Source organism: Clarias gariepinus, chromosome 20 (assembly GCF_024256425.1).
Source record: "Clarias gariepinus isolate MV-2021 ecotype Netherlands chromosome 20, CGAR_prim_01v2, whole genome shotgun sequence".
In the NCBI taxonomy this organism is placed as follows: domain Eukaryota; kingdom Metazoa; phylum Chordata; class Actinopteri; order Siluriformes; family Clariidae; genus Clarias; species Clarias gariepinus.
In genome coordinates, this window is record NC_071119.1 from 12,863,389 (window position 1) to 12,880,243 (window position 16,855).

The 16,855-nt window shown below is 38.6% G+C and overlaps 1 protein-coding gene across 3 annotated transcripts in view; it reads right to left on the reverse strand.

The window, feature by feature from the left end:
* The window catches only part of pds5a (PDS5 cohesin associated factor A), a 32,558-nt gene that overhangs the window by 2,093 nt on the left and 13,610 nt on the right, over positions 1-16,855 (reverse strand). For all 3 annotated transcript variants that reach the window (XM_053479623.1, XM_053479625.1, XM_053479622.1), the window contains exons 11-31: positions 16,708-16,853; positions 16,201-16,352; positions 15,891-16,004; positions 15,694-15,775; positions 15,526-15,574; positions 13,159-13,298; positions 12,386-12,501; positions 11,604-11,709; positions 11,099-11,259; positions 10,817-10,940; positions 9,813-9,971; positions 9,634-9,702; positions 9,414-9,550; positions 8,888-9,011; positions 7,404-7,608; positions 4,009-4,123; positions 3,747-3,879; positions 3,507-3,626; positions 2,573-2,641; positions 559-713; positions 313-397 (exon numbers count right to left, since the gene is read on the reverse strand). In XM_053479623.1, the coding sequence (XP_053335598.1) occupies positions 313-397; positions 559-713; positions 2,573-2,641; positions 3,507-3,626; positions 3,747-3,879; positions 4,009-4,123; positions 7,404-7,608; positions 8,888-9,011; positions 9,414-9,550; positions 9,634-9,702; positions 9,813-9,971; positions 10,817-10,940; positions 11,099-11,259; positions 11,604-11,709; positions 12,386-12,501; positions 13,159-13,298; positions 15,526-15,574; positions 15,694-15,775; positions 15,891-16,004; positions 16,201-16,352; positions 16,708-16,853 (2,561 nt within the window). The remainder of the gene's footprint in view (positions 1-312; positions 398-558; positions 714-2,572; positions 2,642-3,506; positions 3,627-3,746; positions 3,880-4,008; positions 4,124-7,403; positions 7,609-8,887; positions 9,012-9,413; positions 9,551-9,633; positions 9,703-9,812; positions 9,972-10,816; positions 10,941-11,098; positions 11,260-11,603; positions 11,710-12,385; positions 12,502-13,158; positions 13,299-15,525; positions 15,575-15,693; positions 15,776-15,890; positions 16,005-16,200; positions 16,353-16,707; positions 16,854-16,855) is intronic.

Sequence of the window (16,855 nt, forward strand, 5' to 3'; positions counted from 1 at the left end):
AACATTGGATATTGTTTGAGCCTGAAAAAGCCTGCGCTGATGTTCCTGACAACAAGGTGAGGGAGACTTAAAGTCTCATTTCTTCCCTCTTCCGCAGGCAAATTTTTTAAACCATTATCTCTAGTATACAATAGACATGGTCTTTCAATTTTCTGAAAATTTCTCATATGATTAACTACCACTTAGCAACAATTTAAGTACGTGGACTTTTTATACTATGCACATTTGCAACCAATTCCAAAGATAGAAAGGAGCAAAATACTGCAAATAATGTGCGCGTTTGGATCTTTGCCACTTTATGAATAAACTCACCTTCTTCCCGCCGTCTGCTTTCACAATCTGTGGGTTCTCCTCATTCTCTCGTGCTCCTGCCTCTGATGCATTAGAACCCACGTCCCTTAATCAGGAGGAAAGATAAAGAAGGTGAGTGTTTTTCATGGTAGTGGGCTCAAAGAAACTACAAAATCATCTTAATGTGTTAATCTCTGAAAATTGTCAAACATGTTAGCATGTTATGCATGTCAATAAGGTTTTAAATGTAAAAACTTGGTTCCATACTTGTTCTTAGGAGTTGCTGGAGAGATGGGCTGAGAGTTGGTGCTGGCGTTGCTTCCCGTGTTGGAAACCGTGCTTTTAGTATAAGGTCTGCGTACTGTAGTTACCACTAAAGGCTTGTTCACGGCTCCTAACACTCCTGTCTGCTTCGGCTGTTGCTGTAATAAAAGAAACCAATACATTTGTTAGTAAAACTGAAGAGTAGTAGCAAGTCAGAGACCCTTATTTATAATGCCATTTCATTGATAGCTCGGTATTATAAACTGCTCACAAATCATGACTTAAATGTATGTTGTATGTTTATATACAGGTCCTTCTCAAAAAATTAGCATATTGTGATAAAGTACATTATTTTCTGTAATGTACTGATAAACATTAGACTTTCATATATTTTAGATTCATTACACACAACTGAAGTAGTTCAAGCCTTTTATTGTTTTAATTGATGATTTTGGCATACAGCTCATGAAAACCCAAAATTCCTATCTCCAAAAATTAGCATATCATGAAAAGGTTCTCTAAACGAGCTATTAACCTAATCATCTGAATCAACTAATTAACTCTAAACACCTGCAAAAGATTCCTGAGGCTTTTAAAAACTCCCAGCCTGGTTCATTACTCAAAACCGCAATCATGGGTAAGACTGCCGACCTGACTGCTGTCCAGAAGGCCACCATTGACACCCTCAAGCAAGAGGGTAAGACACAAAGAAATTTCTGAATGAATAGGCTGTTCCCAGAGCGCTGTATCAAGGCACCTCAGTGGGAAGTCTGTGGGGAAGGAAAAAGTGTGGCAGAAAACGCTGCACAACGAGAAGAGGTGACCGGACCCTGAGGAAGATTGCGGAGAAGGACCGATTCCAGACCTTGGGGGACCTGCGGAAGCAGTGGACTGAGTATGGAGTAGAAACATCCAGAGCCACCGTGTACAGGCGTGTGCAGGAAATGGGCTACAGGTGCCGCATTCCTCAGGTCAAGCCACTTTTGAACCAGAAACAGCGGCAGAAGCGCCTGACCTGGGCTACAGAGAAGCAGCACTGGACTGTTGCTCAGTGGTCCAAAGTACTTTTTCCGGGTAAAAGCAAATTTTGCATGTCATTCGGAAATCAAGGTGCCAGAGTCTGGAGGAAGACTAGGGAGAGGGAAATGCCAAAATGCCTGAAGTCCAGTGTCAAGTACCCACAGTCAGTGATGGTCTGGGGTGCCATGTCAGCTGCTGGTGTTGGTCCACTGTGTTTTATCAAGGGCAGGGTCAATGCAGCTAGCTATCATGAGGTTTTGGGGCACTTCATGCTTCCATCTGCTAAAAGGCTTTATGGAAATGAAGATTTCATTTTTCAGCATCACCTGGCACCTGCTCACAGTGCCAAAACCACTGGTAAATAGTTTACTGACCATGGTATTACTGTGCTCAATTGGCCTGCCAAATCTCCTGACCTGAACCCCATAGAGAATCTGTGGGATATTGTGAAGAGAAAGTTGAGAGACGCAAGACCCAACACTCTAGATGAGCTTAAGGCCGCTATCGAAGCATCCTGGGCCTCCATAACACCTCAGCAGTGCCACAGGCTGATTGCCTCCATGCCACGCCGCATTGAAGCAGTCATTTCTGCAAAAGGATTCCCGACCAAGTATTGAGTGCATAACTGAACATAATTATTTGAAGGTTGAATTTCTTTGTATTAAAAACACTTTTCTTTTATTGGTCGGATGAAATATGCTAATTTTTTTAGATAGGAATTTTGGGTTTTCATGAGCTGTATGCCAAAATCATCTATATTAAAACAATTAGAAGGCTTGAACTACTTCAGTTGTGTGTAATGAATCTGAAAAATATGAAATTCTAATGTTTATCAGTACATTACAGAAAATAATGAACTTTATCACAATATGCTAATTTTTTGAGAAGGACCTGTATTTTTATATATATATATATATATATATATATATAGAGAGAGAGAGAGAGAGAGATATCAAGTAGCATGTAAATCACATTATCTGCCACATCTGGAGCTCACCTGAATTTTTCCAGTAAGCAGGACGGTTCTGGCCTCAGCAGAGAGATAGTCCTTATCGTTGATGAAGTCCTACAGGGAGTAAGACAACAACTCTTAGTGTTTTTATTTCATTTCTCTTCCCTAAAAAAAGCAGGTGAAGGCCAGGATGTGTTTGAGACACGAAGCCAGCCACAATAGTATAGTTTATAAAATGCTGTGCAGGCAACATTAAATAATCCTGATGTTTCAAGCATTCTAATTAACAGCTAACTATCTGTTCTGGGCAAGTCCCTGACTTACGAACGAATTCTGTTCCGGGAGCATGTTCGTAAGTCTGACAAAGTAAATCTTATACTTTGCAGCCTATGTTTGTGTTTATTTTGTCAGCTATTTTCAATTTTAGTGTTCGTCCTGGGATAAATGTCCCTGTTTGCATTGCAGCAAATACCAATATATATGCAGTGTCTATTTTTTTTGTAGAATACGTGTGAGCTACTTCCGTCATTGAACCAGAAGTAGATCTGCGGTCCGTTCATATCCGCAGAAATTCGTAAGCAGGATTTTCGTTAGTCCTGCGGTGCTCTTGTTCAGGGGTGAAAGAGGGATTTGGGATTCAAGCCTTGTGTTAGAAGCTCGTTATCTTTGTAGTTCATGTTAGCAGTTAAAACACAAGACAAACTGATCAAAGAAAATTTGGAATGACACAGAAGCAGTTATTAAGGAGACAAATTTGACATAAGTGTCTTAAAAGGTGCGTGCCTCCCCGTTACCCCTTTGTGACCCCGGCCAGTGCAGGAATGCTTGAGCCTTGAGTACATGACTAGTTTAATGTAACTAGTTTACTAGTATATGTTATTTAATTCCCCTGGACATTGTGTGCGCGCATAATTTCTCAACGGTTTGAAAATGCATCATTGTTAAATTAAATGCTGTTCAATTATGAAGAAACTACTACCTTATCAGGTGGAGTAAAGAACTTGATGGGCAGCACAGGGTCTTTGGGTGAGTCCAAGTGACAGGAAGTACTCTTATTTGTGATGACGAACAGTGCCACGTCACAAACGATGTACAGTTTCTATTGACAATAAGAGAAACAAAATGAAAACCATCTCAAAGAACTTCAAGTAAAGAAAAAAAAAGATCATATGTTATGTGTGTGCATAAAGAACGCAACAGGACATTGAAGCTCGCTGACCTCATTGGCTTTAGGATCATCAGGTGCTTGAGCATCTTTTGTCTGTTTGATGTTTTCCACCATCTTCCTTAAAAATGAATGACTGTTGTTCTCATTCTTCGTCATCAGCACCTCCAACATGAACCACAAACACCTGGTACGAGTCAGCGAGAGAGAGAGATGAAGGTTAAAACACCACACCACCCCTCTGAAGTGGTCAGACATCATCATAGCAACACATCTCGGTGATCTCTGTACATGGAAGTGTATGAGGAGCGCTCACTCTTTAATATCTCTGAGCTGTTCGAAGTCTTGTGGTTTTGTGAAGTCCGGATCGTGTGCCAGCAAGTGGATCATGTACGGCACCACATACTCCGGCAAAAGGGACAGGAGCTTCTCTGTAAAATAACATGGAGGACACAAGGTGTGTTTACGTTTTACCACTGTATTCAAAAGAAGTTGCTAAAATAATTTGATTGGTACAATAAAAGTTCAACAATGGCCTTATTCACACTTGGCACCAACATGCCACCCGTGTGAGCTGTTTGCATTCACGTCTGTAGAATTAGTTCTGAACACTTACAGTCAGTTATGCCTGAGTTTTTTTTTTTAAATTTTTTTTAGGTGTTCTGGGTGTGAATACAAATACATTAAGATGTGTCCTGGGCAGCAACATATTAGGGATGCACTTAGTCAGACCTGGCGTTGTCCAGAGTTCCAGTGAACATAACTTTATGGAACGTCCTGCATCTGAAGCACATGATGAGATACACTTGCTACTGTTTTGCTAGCATGCTAACCCTTCGTACTGCTTTGCATGTACAGCATCTCTGTGTAAAGTAAACTCCTCATAAGAGAGATATTAGACCGACACTGCTATTCTTAAAATGTACGACATAGTATTTATGGCAGCCAATATAGGATTTAAAAGAAAAAAGTCGTCGAAATTTGAGGAAAAAAACCCTCAGCATTTCAAGTTGAAGATTTTGAGTTTTAAACTCATACATTTCCTGCCCCTCCCTTTAAATAATTTTCAAAAACCTCATATTGATCCTAAATAATCGTAGTTTCTTTCATCAAGCAAAGAAACCTTGTATACACACATCTCTCTCTCTCTCTCTCTCTCTATATATATATATATATATATATATATATATATATATCTCTCTCTCTCTCTCTCTCTCTCTCTCTATCTATATATATATATATATATATATATATATATATATATATATATATATATACATATATATATATATATACACACACACACATACACACATATACACATACATACACACATTTCATTGCTGTCATTAAAGGACCTTGACATGTTAAAAGGAGGGTGATGCTTGAAATCATTGTTCTTCCATTGTTAACCATGGTGACCTGCAAAGAAACGCGTGCAGCCACCATTGCGTTGCATAAAAATGGCTTCACAGGCAAGGACATTGTGGCTACTAAGATTGCACCTAAATCAACAATTTTTAGGATCATCAAGAACTTCAATTCTTGTAAAGAAGGCTTCAGTGCGTCCAAGAAAATCCAGCAAGCGCTAGGATCGTCTCCTAAAGAGGATTCAGCAGCAGGATCGGAGTGCCACCAGTGCAGAGCTTGTTCAGGAATGGCAGCAGGCAGGTGTGAGCGCATCTGCATGCATAGTGAGACTTTTGGAAGATGGCCTGATGTCAAGAAGGACAGCAAAGAAGCCACTTTTCTCCAAAAAAACATCAGGAACAGATTGATCTTCTGCAGAAAGTATGGTGAATGGACTGCTGAGGACTGGGGCAAAGTCATATTCTCTGATGAAGCCTCATTCCGATTGTTTGGGGCATCCGGAAAAAGGCTTGTCCGGAGAAGTCCTGTGTCATGCCAACAGTAAAGCATCCTGAGACCATTCATGTGTGGGGTTGCTTCTCATCCAAGGGAATGGGCCCACTCACAATTTTGCCCCAAAACACAGCCATGAATAAAGAATGGTACCAAAACACCCTCCAACAGCAACTTCTTCCAACAATCTAACAACAGTTTGGTGAAGAACAATGCATTTGTGCGTTGTGAAGAACATGCATCATTTTCCAGCATGATGGAGCACCATGCCATAGGACAAGAGAGATAACTAAGTAGCTCGGGGACCAAAACATTGAAATTTTGGGTCCATGGCCTGGAAACTCAAGTAACTGTCGATAAAAGCCTTTGAAACATATGAAGTGCTTGTAATATATTTTAGTACATTTCAGGAAATTCACTGCTTCTCCTCTTCCAACTCTTAAAAAAATTTTTTTTTACAATCCCATATTGGCCCCAATACCCTGTTGTAGAAATGTCTTTCAAAAGGAGTTTGATGTGCTTTTTTACAAAGTCAACCAGCGATGGAAGCACTTAGATTTTCTTACCCTAAAAAAAAAGGCAGAAAATGATGTTTTATTATATGCAGTTGTGCCTAGTTGAAAAGCCAAAGACTTTTATCTGATCATTAATTCCTGCTCCATTTTATTGGCCAGGAAATTGCATCCGTATATATAAAAGAAAACATCAATTTGCCAACTCTGTCAATGTCTGAAACATATGCAGAAACATTTTAGAAAACAGCAGAAATATTTTAGATAGCCAACACTGGCACGGAGCTTCCCTACTTTCATGGGAGAGCGGTTAGGGGGGAAATAAATGTTTGCCCCAAAAAGAAGACGGCAGGACCCCTGTACTGACACCTTTAGATCCCTTTTTGTATTTTTGCAAATAAGACTATTCGGTTCAGTGTTATTTATATTTACATTTAGGCATTTGGCAGACGCTCTTATCCAGAGCGACTTACATTTTTATCTCATTACACATCTGAGCAGTTGAGGGTTTAGGGCCTTTGTCCTATATAGTGCCTTTAACAATGAACATCACTGTCACAAAGCAGCTTTACAGAATTAAAAAGATGTGTCAAAAAGAGAAATGAGTAAGAAACGTGTGAGGAAATAAATCATCTGGAAACAAACAGCAAACATCTCCATGATGTAAACTATAGCCCTATTCGGACGGGACTAGTTTTCCAAACAACGTTTAAGTTTTTTTCAGACGACGTCTGTCATTTCATGTATGCATTTGAATGGGACTAACATCTCCGTGTTTATTACGGAGGTAGGAATGTCTGTGTTATACATGTGGGCGTTGCACAAGATCACATGTCCATATCTACAACCATTATTGTTGCGCAAACTTGAATACCGGCGCGCTAGTGATAGTACGGTATTTCACCTCGTCCAAAAAAACAAACAAACAAACAAACAAACAAAAACGCATTTTGGAAAAAATTCAAATTCGACAATCACAGACATTCACATTCGGACGGGATTAGATTTCTCAGAGAACCTCCGAGTTTGCTGAAAAACAGTAGGTAATTTGCTCTGGAATTTTTACAGAGGTCGTGTGAGAGAAAGACAGACATGGCAGATTCGGACAGGATTAAAATCACAAAGTACGTCTGTGAAACAGAAATTTCTCTAACGACCCCCCTGTAAAACTAGTCCCGTCCGAATCGGGCTTATGACTTCTTGAATCACTTTCTCAACTGAAAAACATGTTAAATGTGTTGTACTGTATATGGTTGTTTTAAAGTTTCAAGAAGCGTGAAACATCAATAACACATAATATATCTGTGTGTGTGTGTGTGTGTGTGTGTATCCTCACCCTGTGCCATGGGATTCTGTTTGATGTACTCCCTACGGACACTGATGTTCTTCAGTAGGCACTGTCGGGCATGGGCACGTCTCTCTTTAACCGGGTCTTTAGCGCACAAAGCGAACACAGCCATGTACTCCAGGGGCAGCAGCAGCTTCACCAGAGCCATGTGTAGCTTCTGTGCAAATATTTGACGAACTTGGTAACACTCGTCCTGTGAGAAAAGAGATTTTAAAAGCATTTTAAAATATGGACAAACATATCCCTATATAATGGTGTAAGATTCACATATACAGCAACTCATTTCATTACATTAAGGCATTTGGCAGTACATTAAGTACATTTATATGTCGTTATACATCTGTGCAGGGCTGAAACAATTCCTTAAGGATCGAGTAATCCGATTTTTAAAAGCTTGCGTTATGTTTTTGTGCAATTATTTGTTTATTTACAGATCGCCAGTAAACAACGACAAAAAAAGAAGCGCTTACGTCACCCACAAAGCGGAAGGAGACGCAAACAGTTAGCTGTGTATTGATTTGACGGAGCATTCTGTTGCGGCTGCAAAATGGAAAGGAGCGATAAAAAAAATCAGCCAAGAAAAGAAGAAACCAGCAAGAAAAAAAATGACAGAAATTGACAGGAAAGGTTTATGTTATACCTGAGCTGTAGATTTAGAAACTTTTAGTTCTGAAAGTTTAGTTGCACAACGAAAACTGTTTTTATATAATATAATTATTTATTTTAATGTGTGCCATAGTTTTTTTGATACTTAGTCATTTAAAAGACCTTTTTTTTTTTCTTTTTTGCATCTAAGAAAATAAGAATGTATGGCACTGTAATGCACTTAATTCATCTCTATCAACTTTAAGCTATTCCTTGTATTGTGAATAATGATGATTTTTACATTTATTTATTTATTGATTTGTTTATTTGGATTTTCCCCGATTTTCTCCCTAATTTAGTTGTGTCCAATTCCTCCCCGTCACTAGGGGGCTCCCACATTAAGGCTACTACTACCACTCAGTCGGGAGGGCCAAAGACTATTACGTGGTTCCAGCCAGTCGCATCTTTTCGAACTGCTCACTCACGCACCATACTCGAAGGACAGCGCTATCCGCTCCAATCATCTTTCTCTAGACCTCTCATCCCGCCCCACAGAGAGCTCGAATAATCAGCTCTCTCTAGACCTCCGGCTGCGAGGGGTAACAGCATCTTTCTGTCCCCACACTGCCGCATGTAAGCCTTTTTAAACATGTCTAACGAGTCAGCTGACCTCGTATAAATTCAACAAGGGAAGGGACAAAGCTACATGGTGTTTACAAAATTCTTCTTCTTCTTTTTTTTTTTTTTTACACTGTATTAGACTGTGAACTGAGGCGGACTTATTTCTCCCACACAACATACCTGACATTGTATACATTTACTAACACAATGAAAATATAGTATATAATTGTGAATATTGATAAGAGGTGCACTGCAGTGTTACTCACATTAATGACAAGTCCACAGAGCTGGAACTGTTCTGGTGTAATGATATCATGGTAGCAGGGCTCCTGTGCGAGTTTCAAAATGGCGCTGCCTGCTGCCAGTCTTAGCCGGGACATATCTGACTTACTGCAGAGACAGAAACGAGAGAAACGTTTAACCAGAGAGACTGAAGCATTTTGGAGGGGAGGGGAATGGGCAGAAGAAAATAAATAAATAAATAAAATTGTACCACGTATGTGGTTATATTTTCAATTAAAAAAAGACTTCAATCAAAGAGACTGAAGCAATTTATTTACCCTTATAAAAAAAAAAAAAAAAAAAATACAAAATCATAGCAAAGGTGATGAAATATAAAGGTTATGATCAGGTGATCAAGTTTTTTTTTTAGCTCATGTTGCACATTAACAGACATCATTACATATTTCCTAACTTTAGTCTATGAGAATCTAAGACTAAATCACTACCAGAAAAAAAACGATCCTAATTTATCATTCTTGTGCACAGCTGTGACCCCTGAACTTTGCCTACCAGATCTTTTTCTGTTCTGTGAGATCTCCCTCGCTGACCAGCATGGCGGAGAGCAGTCGGAGAGTGGAGTTAGCCGATTTGGACTGGTTATTCTTCATCCCCAACAACCATCGCACCAGCAGCTTAATGGCTTGAACCTAAAACAGATGGTAAAAGCTTTAGACACAAACACTAAAACTGCAAGGCTTCAACGGTCCACGTACTCAAATGCAAAACGCACCTTTGCCAACACTTCAGGAGAAACTTCATCATCGGTTGTCCACAGTCTACCGTTCTTACTGCCCACAGACTAAAAGAAAAAGAAGAAAAGAGGCAAAAACAAAAAATGAGCACGATTTAGAAAAAAAAGAAAGAAGAAAAACTAAACATAAGGCAAAAATTAACCCCTTATTCACTCACTCTGTCGTTCATCAGCAGATCCTTCACAATAAAGTTGGCTACAATGGACTTCATGGGTGAGGCAAACTGATCTGGAGCCAGCATGGAGATATGACCCAGAGATACGAGGGGAGTGATCAGCTGCTCCGGGACATCAGCGTTTAGACTCCGAGACAAAGGCTACGGAGACAGGTGGGGGGTCAAAAGATTAGGGTGTTTGAACCGCGGCATGTTCGCTGGCTGGTTGAAGTATTTCAGAAATCTTTTGATTTTCACACAACACACGGTCTGCGAGCTTCACACAAAATGCTGGTTTATGTTACTTGTACATTAACTGAAGCTCTTTCCCTGTACACGACCGCTCAAAAGTCTGGGATTACTTGCAAATTTCTTTGTTTTTGTTTAGTGATTTATTTTCCACATTCTACAACAATACTGGAGATTTCAAAACTATAAATGCGTTTGGAATTAAGTAATTATACTACAACAACAGTCATTTGTTATTTGAAGTCATGAAGGTCGGCTGTTCTGGAATAGTTCTTGCAAGAACTGTATTGTGTTGAGTGCATTTGCAAAACCCATCAGGCCCCATGATGAAGCTGTCTCTCATGAAGACCTTTCCAGGAAAACAAGACCAAAACTTACCTCTGCTGCAGAGAAGTTTATTTAGAGTTACCAGCCTCAGAAATCATCAATTACCAACCAGCACCTCAGATTAGAGCCGTTATGAAGATACATCTCAATATTAACCGTTCAAAGGAGATTATTGTTTATTTTGGGGGCCTTCAGCATTGTTTGACAGTGTAGAAATAAATAAAAAGTTAAAAAGTAATCCCAAACTTTTAAGCAGTTGTGTATGTACATAAATTACCGCTGCCGCATGACTTGTAGATTGGATAAATGCATAACTGAGCAGGTGTACAGGCGTCACATTAAAGTGAACACTGAGCGCCTCCAACGTTCATATAATCTGTTTTTTTTAAAGAGAAATTCTAAAGTTTCTAGAGATACTGTTTTAAATTCACCTCAAATATCTGAGCCAGCTGGACTTCTTTGTTGTGGAAGATTGCGTGGATGCAGTGCACTGCCTGTTTGGCTTGGTGTGGGGTCCCTCGCTTGGCTTTCTGGTGAAGTATGGGAATAAGAGTCCTAAAAAAAAAAAAAAAAAAAAAAAAAAAGACAGAGGAGAGTTAGTATCTTATGAAACAAAAGTGGTTCTTAAAATCGTGTGTCGGATTAATTAGATAAAACTACGTTTACTGTAAAGTGTAACAGAAAAGTCTAGAAGTGCTAAAGTGCTCTCATACGATCTGATCTGAGGCAGCTCGCTCTCAATCTTCTGTCCTGTGTTTCTGAAGATCTGGATGGCGGCTTCCGCCACTTTATCATCCTCCATTTTGAGACACTGCAGAAGAGACTCGTACGTCTCAGCAGAGTGGAATGATGTGGGATGTGTGAAAGACAAAACCTAAGAGCGGGGCACAAAAACAAATTATGGTAACACTTAAGAGAATATCGCTGAATACATCTAGCTAACGCAGGTATTTGTAAAATCTGTACTTCCTAATGCTTTAAAGTAGTTCAAATGATGAATATAATAACCAGGAACTGGAAAAACACCTTTTTGTAATGGCCAAAGCATTTGCCAGTACAACAACAATAATAATAATGTCTAAAAGAACACTTTCATATAATAAAAACAATATAAAAAGAAGCTTTAGAATAATTTATCAACTAGTCAATAATAAACAATGTGCTAAATGACAACGCTAACTGTGATTAATAATGACATGGTAAAGTTGGTTTGCTTACCTTAAGTAGTTCCAGTCCAGCACGAATGGCCGTGTCAGGAGTAACTCCCTCCTCATCATCATCAGCAGTGCCTTCAATTGACTTATTTAAAAGCTTCACCAGCGCACTACACGCATAAAACAATGACTGTTACTGCAGAAACCAGATGTACCAGTTTTAGTCCCTGTAGTTAGAGCCTGCCACCAGTAGATGTCTCAGATAATAAATAAATAACTAAGCCTGATTGAACAGTTAATTTAAAGAGTTGCATTAAAGTGTGCTGGGAGTGGGGAAAATGTCTTACTATGGATAATTACCTAATAATTTTTAAATAAATTATTTAATTGTCTAATATCCCCCGCAATTTTGGGGCTTTTTCATGGCAGTATATAATTTACTAATTTTGTAATATTTTATTAATTAAATCAGCTCAATTTCCATACAAAAATAATACTGTGCAAGTTTTTTAGTACTGTAAACAAAGCGATTGTAGAGAAAAACATAGCTTGTGACAGTTAATTATTAACGTATTTACCGTACAGTACTATTACCAAAGAGAAAACAGTACATATAGAGCGGTAACGTCTGTATTTTACATTCCAGCACTGCGGGAGACACAGCAGTACAATACTGTACTTACACTTTTTTTTTTTTTTTTTTTTAAAGTGTAATGTATTAAGCCATGTTTAAAATAAAACTTGAAAGAATATTTGGCTGCATATTGAGGGTTTAAACTATAAAAATATGCATTTATAGGCTTTTTTTTTTTACCACATCCGAAATTAGAGGTTTTTCAGGTATACCTAATGGCTTCAGAGTCGATGTGCACTGGGGCAATTCTCTCCAGCAAAAACTTAACCATCTCCAGGAAGGGGTTTGTAGGTTGCTTGGGGTACGTCAGTTTGCGTGTTATCTCTCTCTGTAAAGAAGGACAAAAAAAACAAATGTACACAGAATAATAATAATTTTTTTTTTTGTAAAATTCTGGACATTCTGTCAGACTAACTAGAGTTTAAGTGTAATGCTGATGCATTTGAAATTAATTTTTTTTTGAGTTTTTTTTTTGATTAAATACTCTTGCATCAAAAATGTGTGCACTATGAAATTCCTTAAATGTCAGCAGAATGCTACATCATCTTTAAATACAGGCAAATGTTTATTTATTTACTAAAATACAATAAACTACTAAATTTTGTAAAATAAAATATAAAACCATGCACTTTTTAATGAAATCTTTTAAAGAAATCTTGGAACACTGGATCAGATTAAAAGAAAATCCAGATAACAGATAAAATAAAACAAAAATAAAGAATATGCAATTAAAACAAAAAAAGAGAAATAAAGAAAATATTCAAATAACTAATATAAAATATGAGATACGGATAAAACAGTAAAAATATAGGAAACATAAAATAAACTGCTAGAAATAGTGATTTCCAGTCACAAGCAGAACGATGTAGACCATGTGCAAATGTGTGCTGAAGGTGCAAAAGTCACATGGGCCGTTTAACCAGTTTTTTGTTCTTTGTTGGAGATGGACACGTCTGTTGGACACGTCACTTGTTTACGTACTCACCACACACTGCTCGGCCTGTTTGCAGGAGCAGGTTGGGCTGATTAGCTGCTCCAGCTGTAGGCGCAGCTTCTCATCTTCACCCAAAACCTGATTAAACTTTTTCATGAAGTCCTGAGCTTTCCCTGGGTCAGGCAGATTCTCTGAAAAAAAAAGTGAGAAAGGTGTGTGTGTGTTATCAGTGAGCTCAGGGGTGTCCCTGAACAACTAAGATGGAGCTATGTTTAGAAGTGAGCTAATGCGTACGTTGCTCTTAATAAGATCCTGTGTTCCTGTAGACCGACCTGAAAAGGTGCTATTGCAATTATACTTCATGATCTGGATATGAATTTAAGTCATTTGAAATATGTTTCACAGCAAACACAGTCACAGGAAACGTTTATGCAATCACTTAAATTAATTATCCTGAAATTCTTGTGCTGCATTTTCTTTAGAGCTCTCACTCACTCACTACCGCATTAAATGTACACACACAGGCGCAATACTTTGCCGTAGCGTTTTCTTATAGACGTAAAAAATAAATAATAAAAAATACAGTCACTAAAATTATCAAAATAAATTCAGATATCAGCAAGTAAAATCACAAACCATTACTTCTGGCTTCCTGAAAGGTGTGCACTCAACCTGCAAGAGCACGCCTCTCACACCACACAAACAGTGTAAGGTTTAATTTGCATGTGCGTTATATGTACTCAGTTGTAGGTTTATGTACGCGGCCCTTGCCCTCGGGCCTGGTTGCAAGTTTGCCTTGGTGCCCCATAGGGCTGAAACGATTCCTCGAGTAACTTGATTACAAAAAATGATCGAGGCAAAATCTTCTGCTTCAAAGCCTCTTTTAATTAATTTAAAAAGTTGCGTTATGTTTTTGCACGTTGTTTGGCGGGACAGCGTGCTTCCGGATGCAAGCCGGCAGTAAACACAGACGAAAAAGAAGCGCTTACGTCACCCACAAAGCGGAAGGAGACGAAGACAGTTAGCTGTGTATTGTTTTGAGGGAGCGTTCTGTTGGGAGCGATAAAATTATGAGCGAGCCAAGAAAAGAAGAAACCAGCAAGAGAAAACGACAGAAATTGACAGGTAAATATACCTGATCTGTAGATTTAAAAACTTTTAGTTCTGAAAGTTTAGTTGCACAACTTAGTGTTTTTGTATAATTGTTTATTTTAATGCGATTAAGCCCAATTTTGATACTTAAGCCCAATCCCAATTCTATTTTCTACCCCTTCCCCTCGCCCCTTCTCCTTGTCCCTTGAAACGAAGAGGAAAGGGGAAGGGTTAAAATATTTCCCCTAAGAAATGGGACACCACTACAACACTGGTATACGTCATCATACGTCTCTGTTCATTTACATGTACACATATGGCCGTAAGCAAAACAAACAATGCGATATCAAATGCTCGGCAAACTGCCGTGCTACTGAATCTTCATATTTGTTTGTAGCATGCAGTAAAGTGTATACGACATAAAAATATATTTTTGTAATATCGTGCAATCGGTGCTATCCGCTAACAAACTTTAGTGATTTTTTTGCAAACGTTTCTTTACAAAACTTTACCATAAACACAAACACAAGACTAAAGGTAATATACATATAATGAAAACTTGTCATAAAAATCCTTATTATTGGCAAAAGTTAGTTACATTTAAGGGTCTGCTTGCTCGAGTGAGCGGCCATCTTGAAAATTTCTCTTAGCCCTTTGTTTGAAGTGATGTCCTGAAAAATCTTCGTTTGGAGGGCTATCTGGCCCTTCCCCTTACCCCTCCAACCAAAAGAGAAATGAGACATCCCTACCCCTTCACGTGAACACGCCAAACGGAGGGGTAGGGCTAAGTGTAGGGGTAAGGGGTAGAATTGGCATTGGGCTTTAAAGACATCTGAAATACCTTTTTTTGTTTTGCATCTGAGAAAAGGCTTTAAAATAAGAATGTATGGCACTGTAATGCACTTAATTCATCTCTGTCAACTTTAAGCTATTCCTTGTATTGTGAATAATAATGATGTTTATTTTTTATTAAATGCTGTATGCTTTTAAAAAAGATCCTGTATGCTTCTAAAAAGAAAACCAATTAATTTTTGTTTCTCTTATATTTTACATTGCTGTTTAACTAAGCAAAAGTACATTTTATCTGATTACTTGATTAAATGTTTGGTAGAATACTCGATAGCTACAGTCCTAGTGCCCCATGTAGAACTTTAATAATGCCTTAGTGTCCCTGCTATATGTTTGACATTCAAGGCAGTTACTGCAGTGCATCTTGGGAAAATGAAATTCATACTTCATACTGGATACAACCATAATCAACTACTCCATGAAGAGTTATTGAAAACCTCTGAACATGGTAGGTTGTGTTTATGACTGTTTACTTACTGGCAATGGTCATGAGCTTTCCAAACATGGCTGATGTGTTTGCTTCAGACTGTAGGAAAAACAAACAAACAAGTATTTAATCTGTCAACACCAGGCACAACAATAAAAAACTCTAACTCTAACGACATTTAAATAATCCAGAAAATATAAAGGAAGTAATGTTCATACCGTGGGCAGCTTATGCAGGTCCAGAAGTTCCCTTACAAGCCCTCTCAGCATGTTCTGACACTTCCACATCTCATTCAGAGCCCTGTCATACACACAGTCACAGCTTTATGTTAAATATTTTTAGCAAACATTGAAACTAACTGTTTTGCCAGAATAAAACATGGTAGAATTACATAAGTGTCTTATTTCTCACTTACTTGACAGCATTGGTGTCCAGGCAGGCATAAAGGTAATATAAACATTTCATCTTCTCCTCGGTTTCCAAACTGTGAGGAACCATAAACTGTGCAAAGATCTTTTCCACCAGCAACCTTAACACACACACACACACACACACACACACATCAAACATTAATAAGACAGTTGATGGATTAGGTAGACTGGTACAGTAAATGCAGATATATATTCACTTTTAAAGCAGTAAACACAAACACAATCCTTGTGAGGAGGCTTTAATGTAGTTTATTCTTTACTAAACATGTTCATGTGCCTCCATCAGCAACTCACTTGTCATCAATGCTGTTCTGGTAATATATATGCAGCAGCTTGTCTTTGATCCAGCTTATTTTCTGAGCTGATTCTTTGCCAGCCTCATGGTGCAGGCAGTACTTTTTATAAAGCTGGGCCAAACCCATCATCGCCTCCTTACGAACACGCCACTGCAACACAAACACACAACTCAACTGTAAATTATAAAACAAACCAGCTCTTAATATACAAATTTAAGGTTCTCCCTTGCAGTAGATATCTTTGGCTCACACCATTATTAAGCACGGGAATAGAGGAAGTCTTAAGAGTTTTTATTCTTCATTTCTAGTAATTTGTTTTGCTTTTAAAATGGTCTGCAAAGGGAAGTGAGATAAAGGACGAGAGAGACTCTGTTGTGGCAGCGGCACCGCCGTCCATACTGTACCACTGTACTACTGTATAAAAAAAAAAAATTACTTATTAGTGGAGACAATTATGTCGCCTAACCCGGTACTGATTGAACCGCCTCACAGAAACAAGTCTTACCCTCTTGTCCAACATTCTCTCACGAACAAAGCCCAGCAGCTGGTCGTTAACCAGGTTCAGGTCCTTCTTCCCAGCGTTGATGATGGTCACAATGACATCATGCCGGATTGCCTCTTCAGGGTCATGTGACCTTACCTTCAAGTATTCT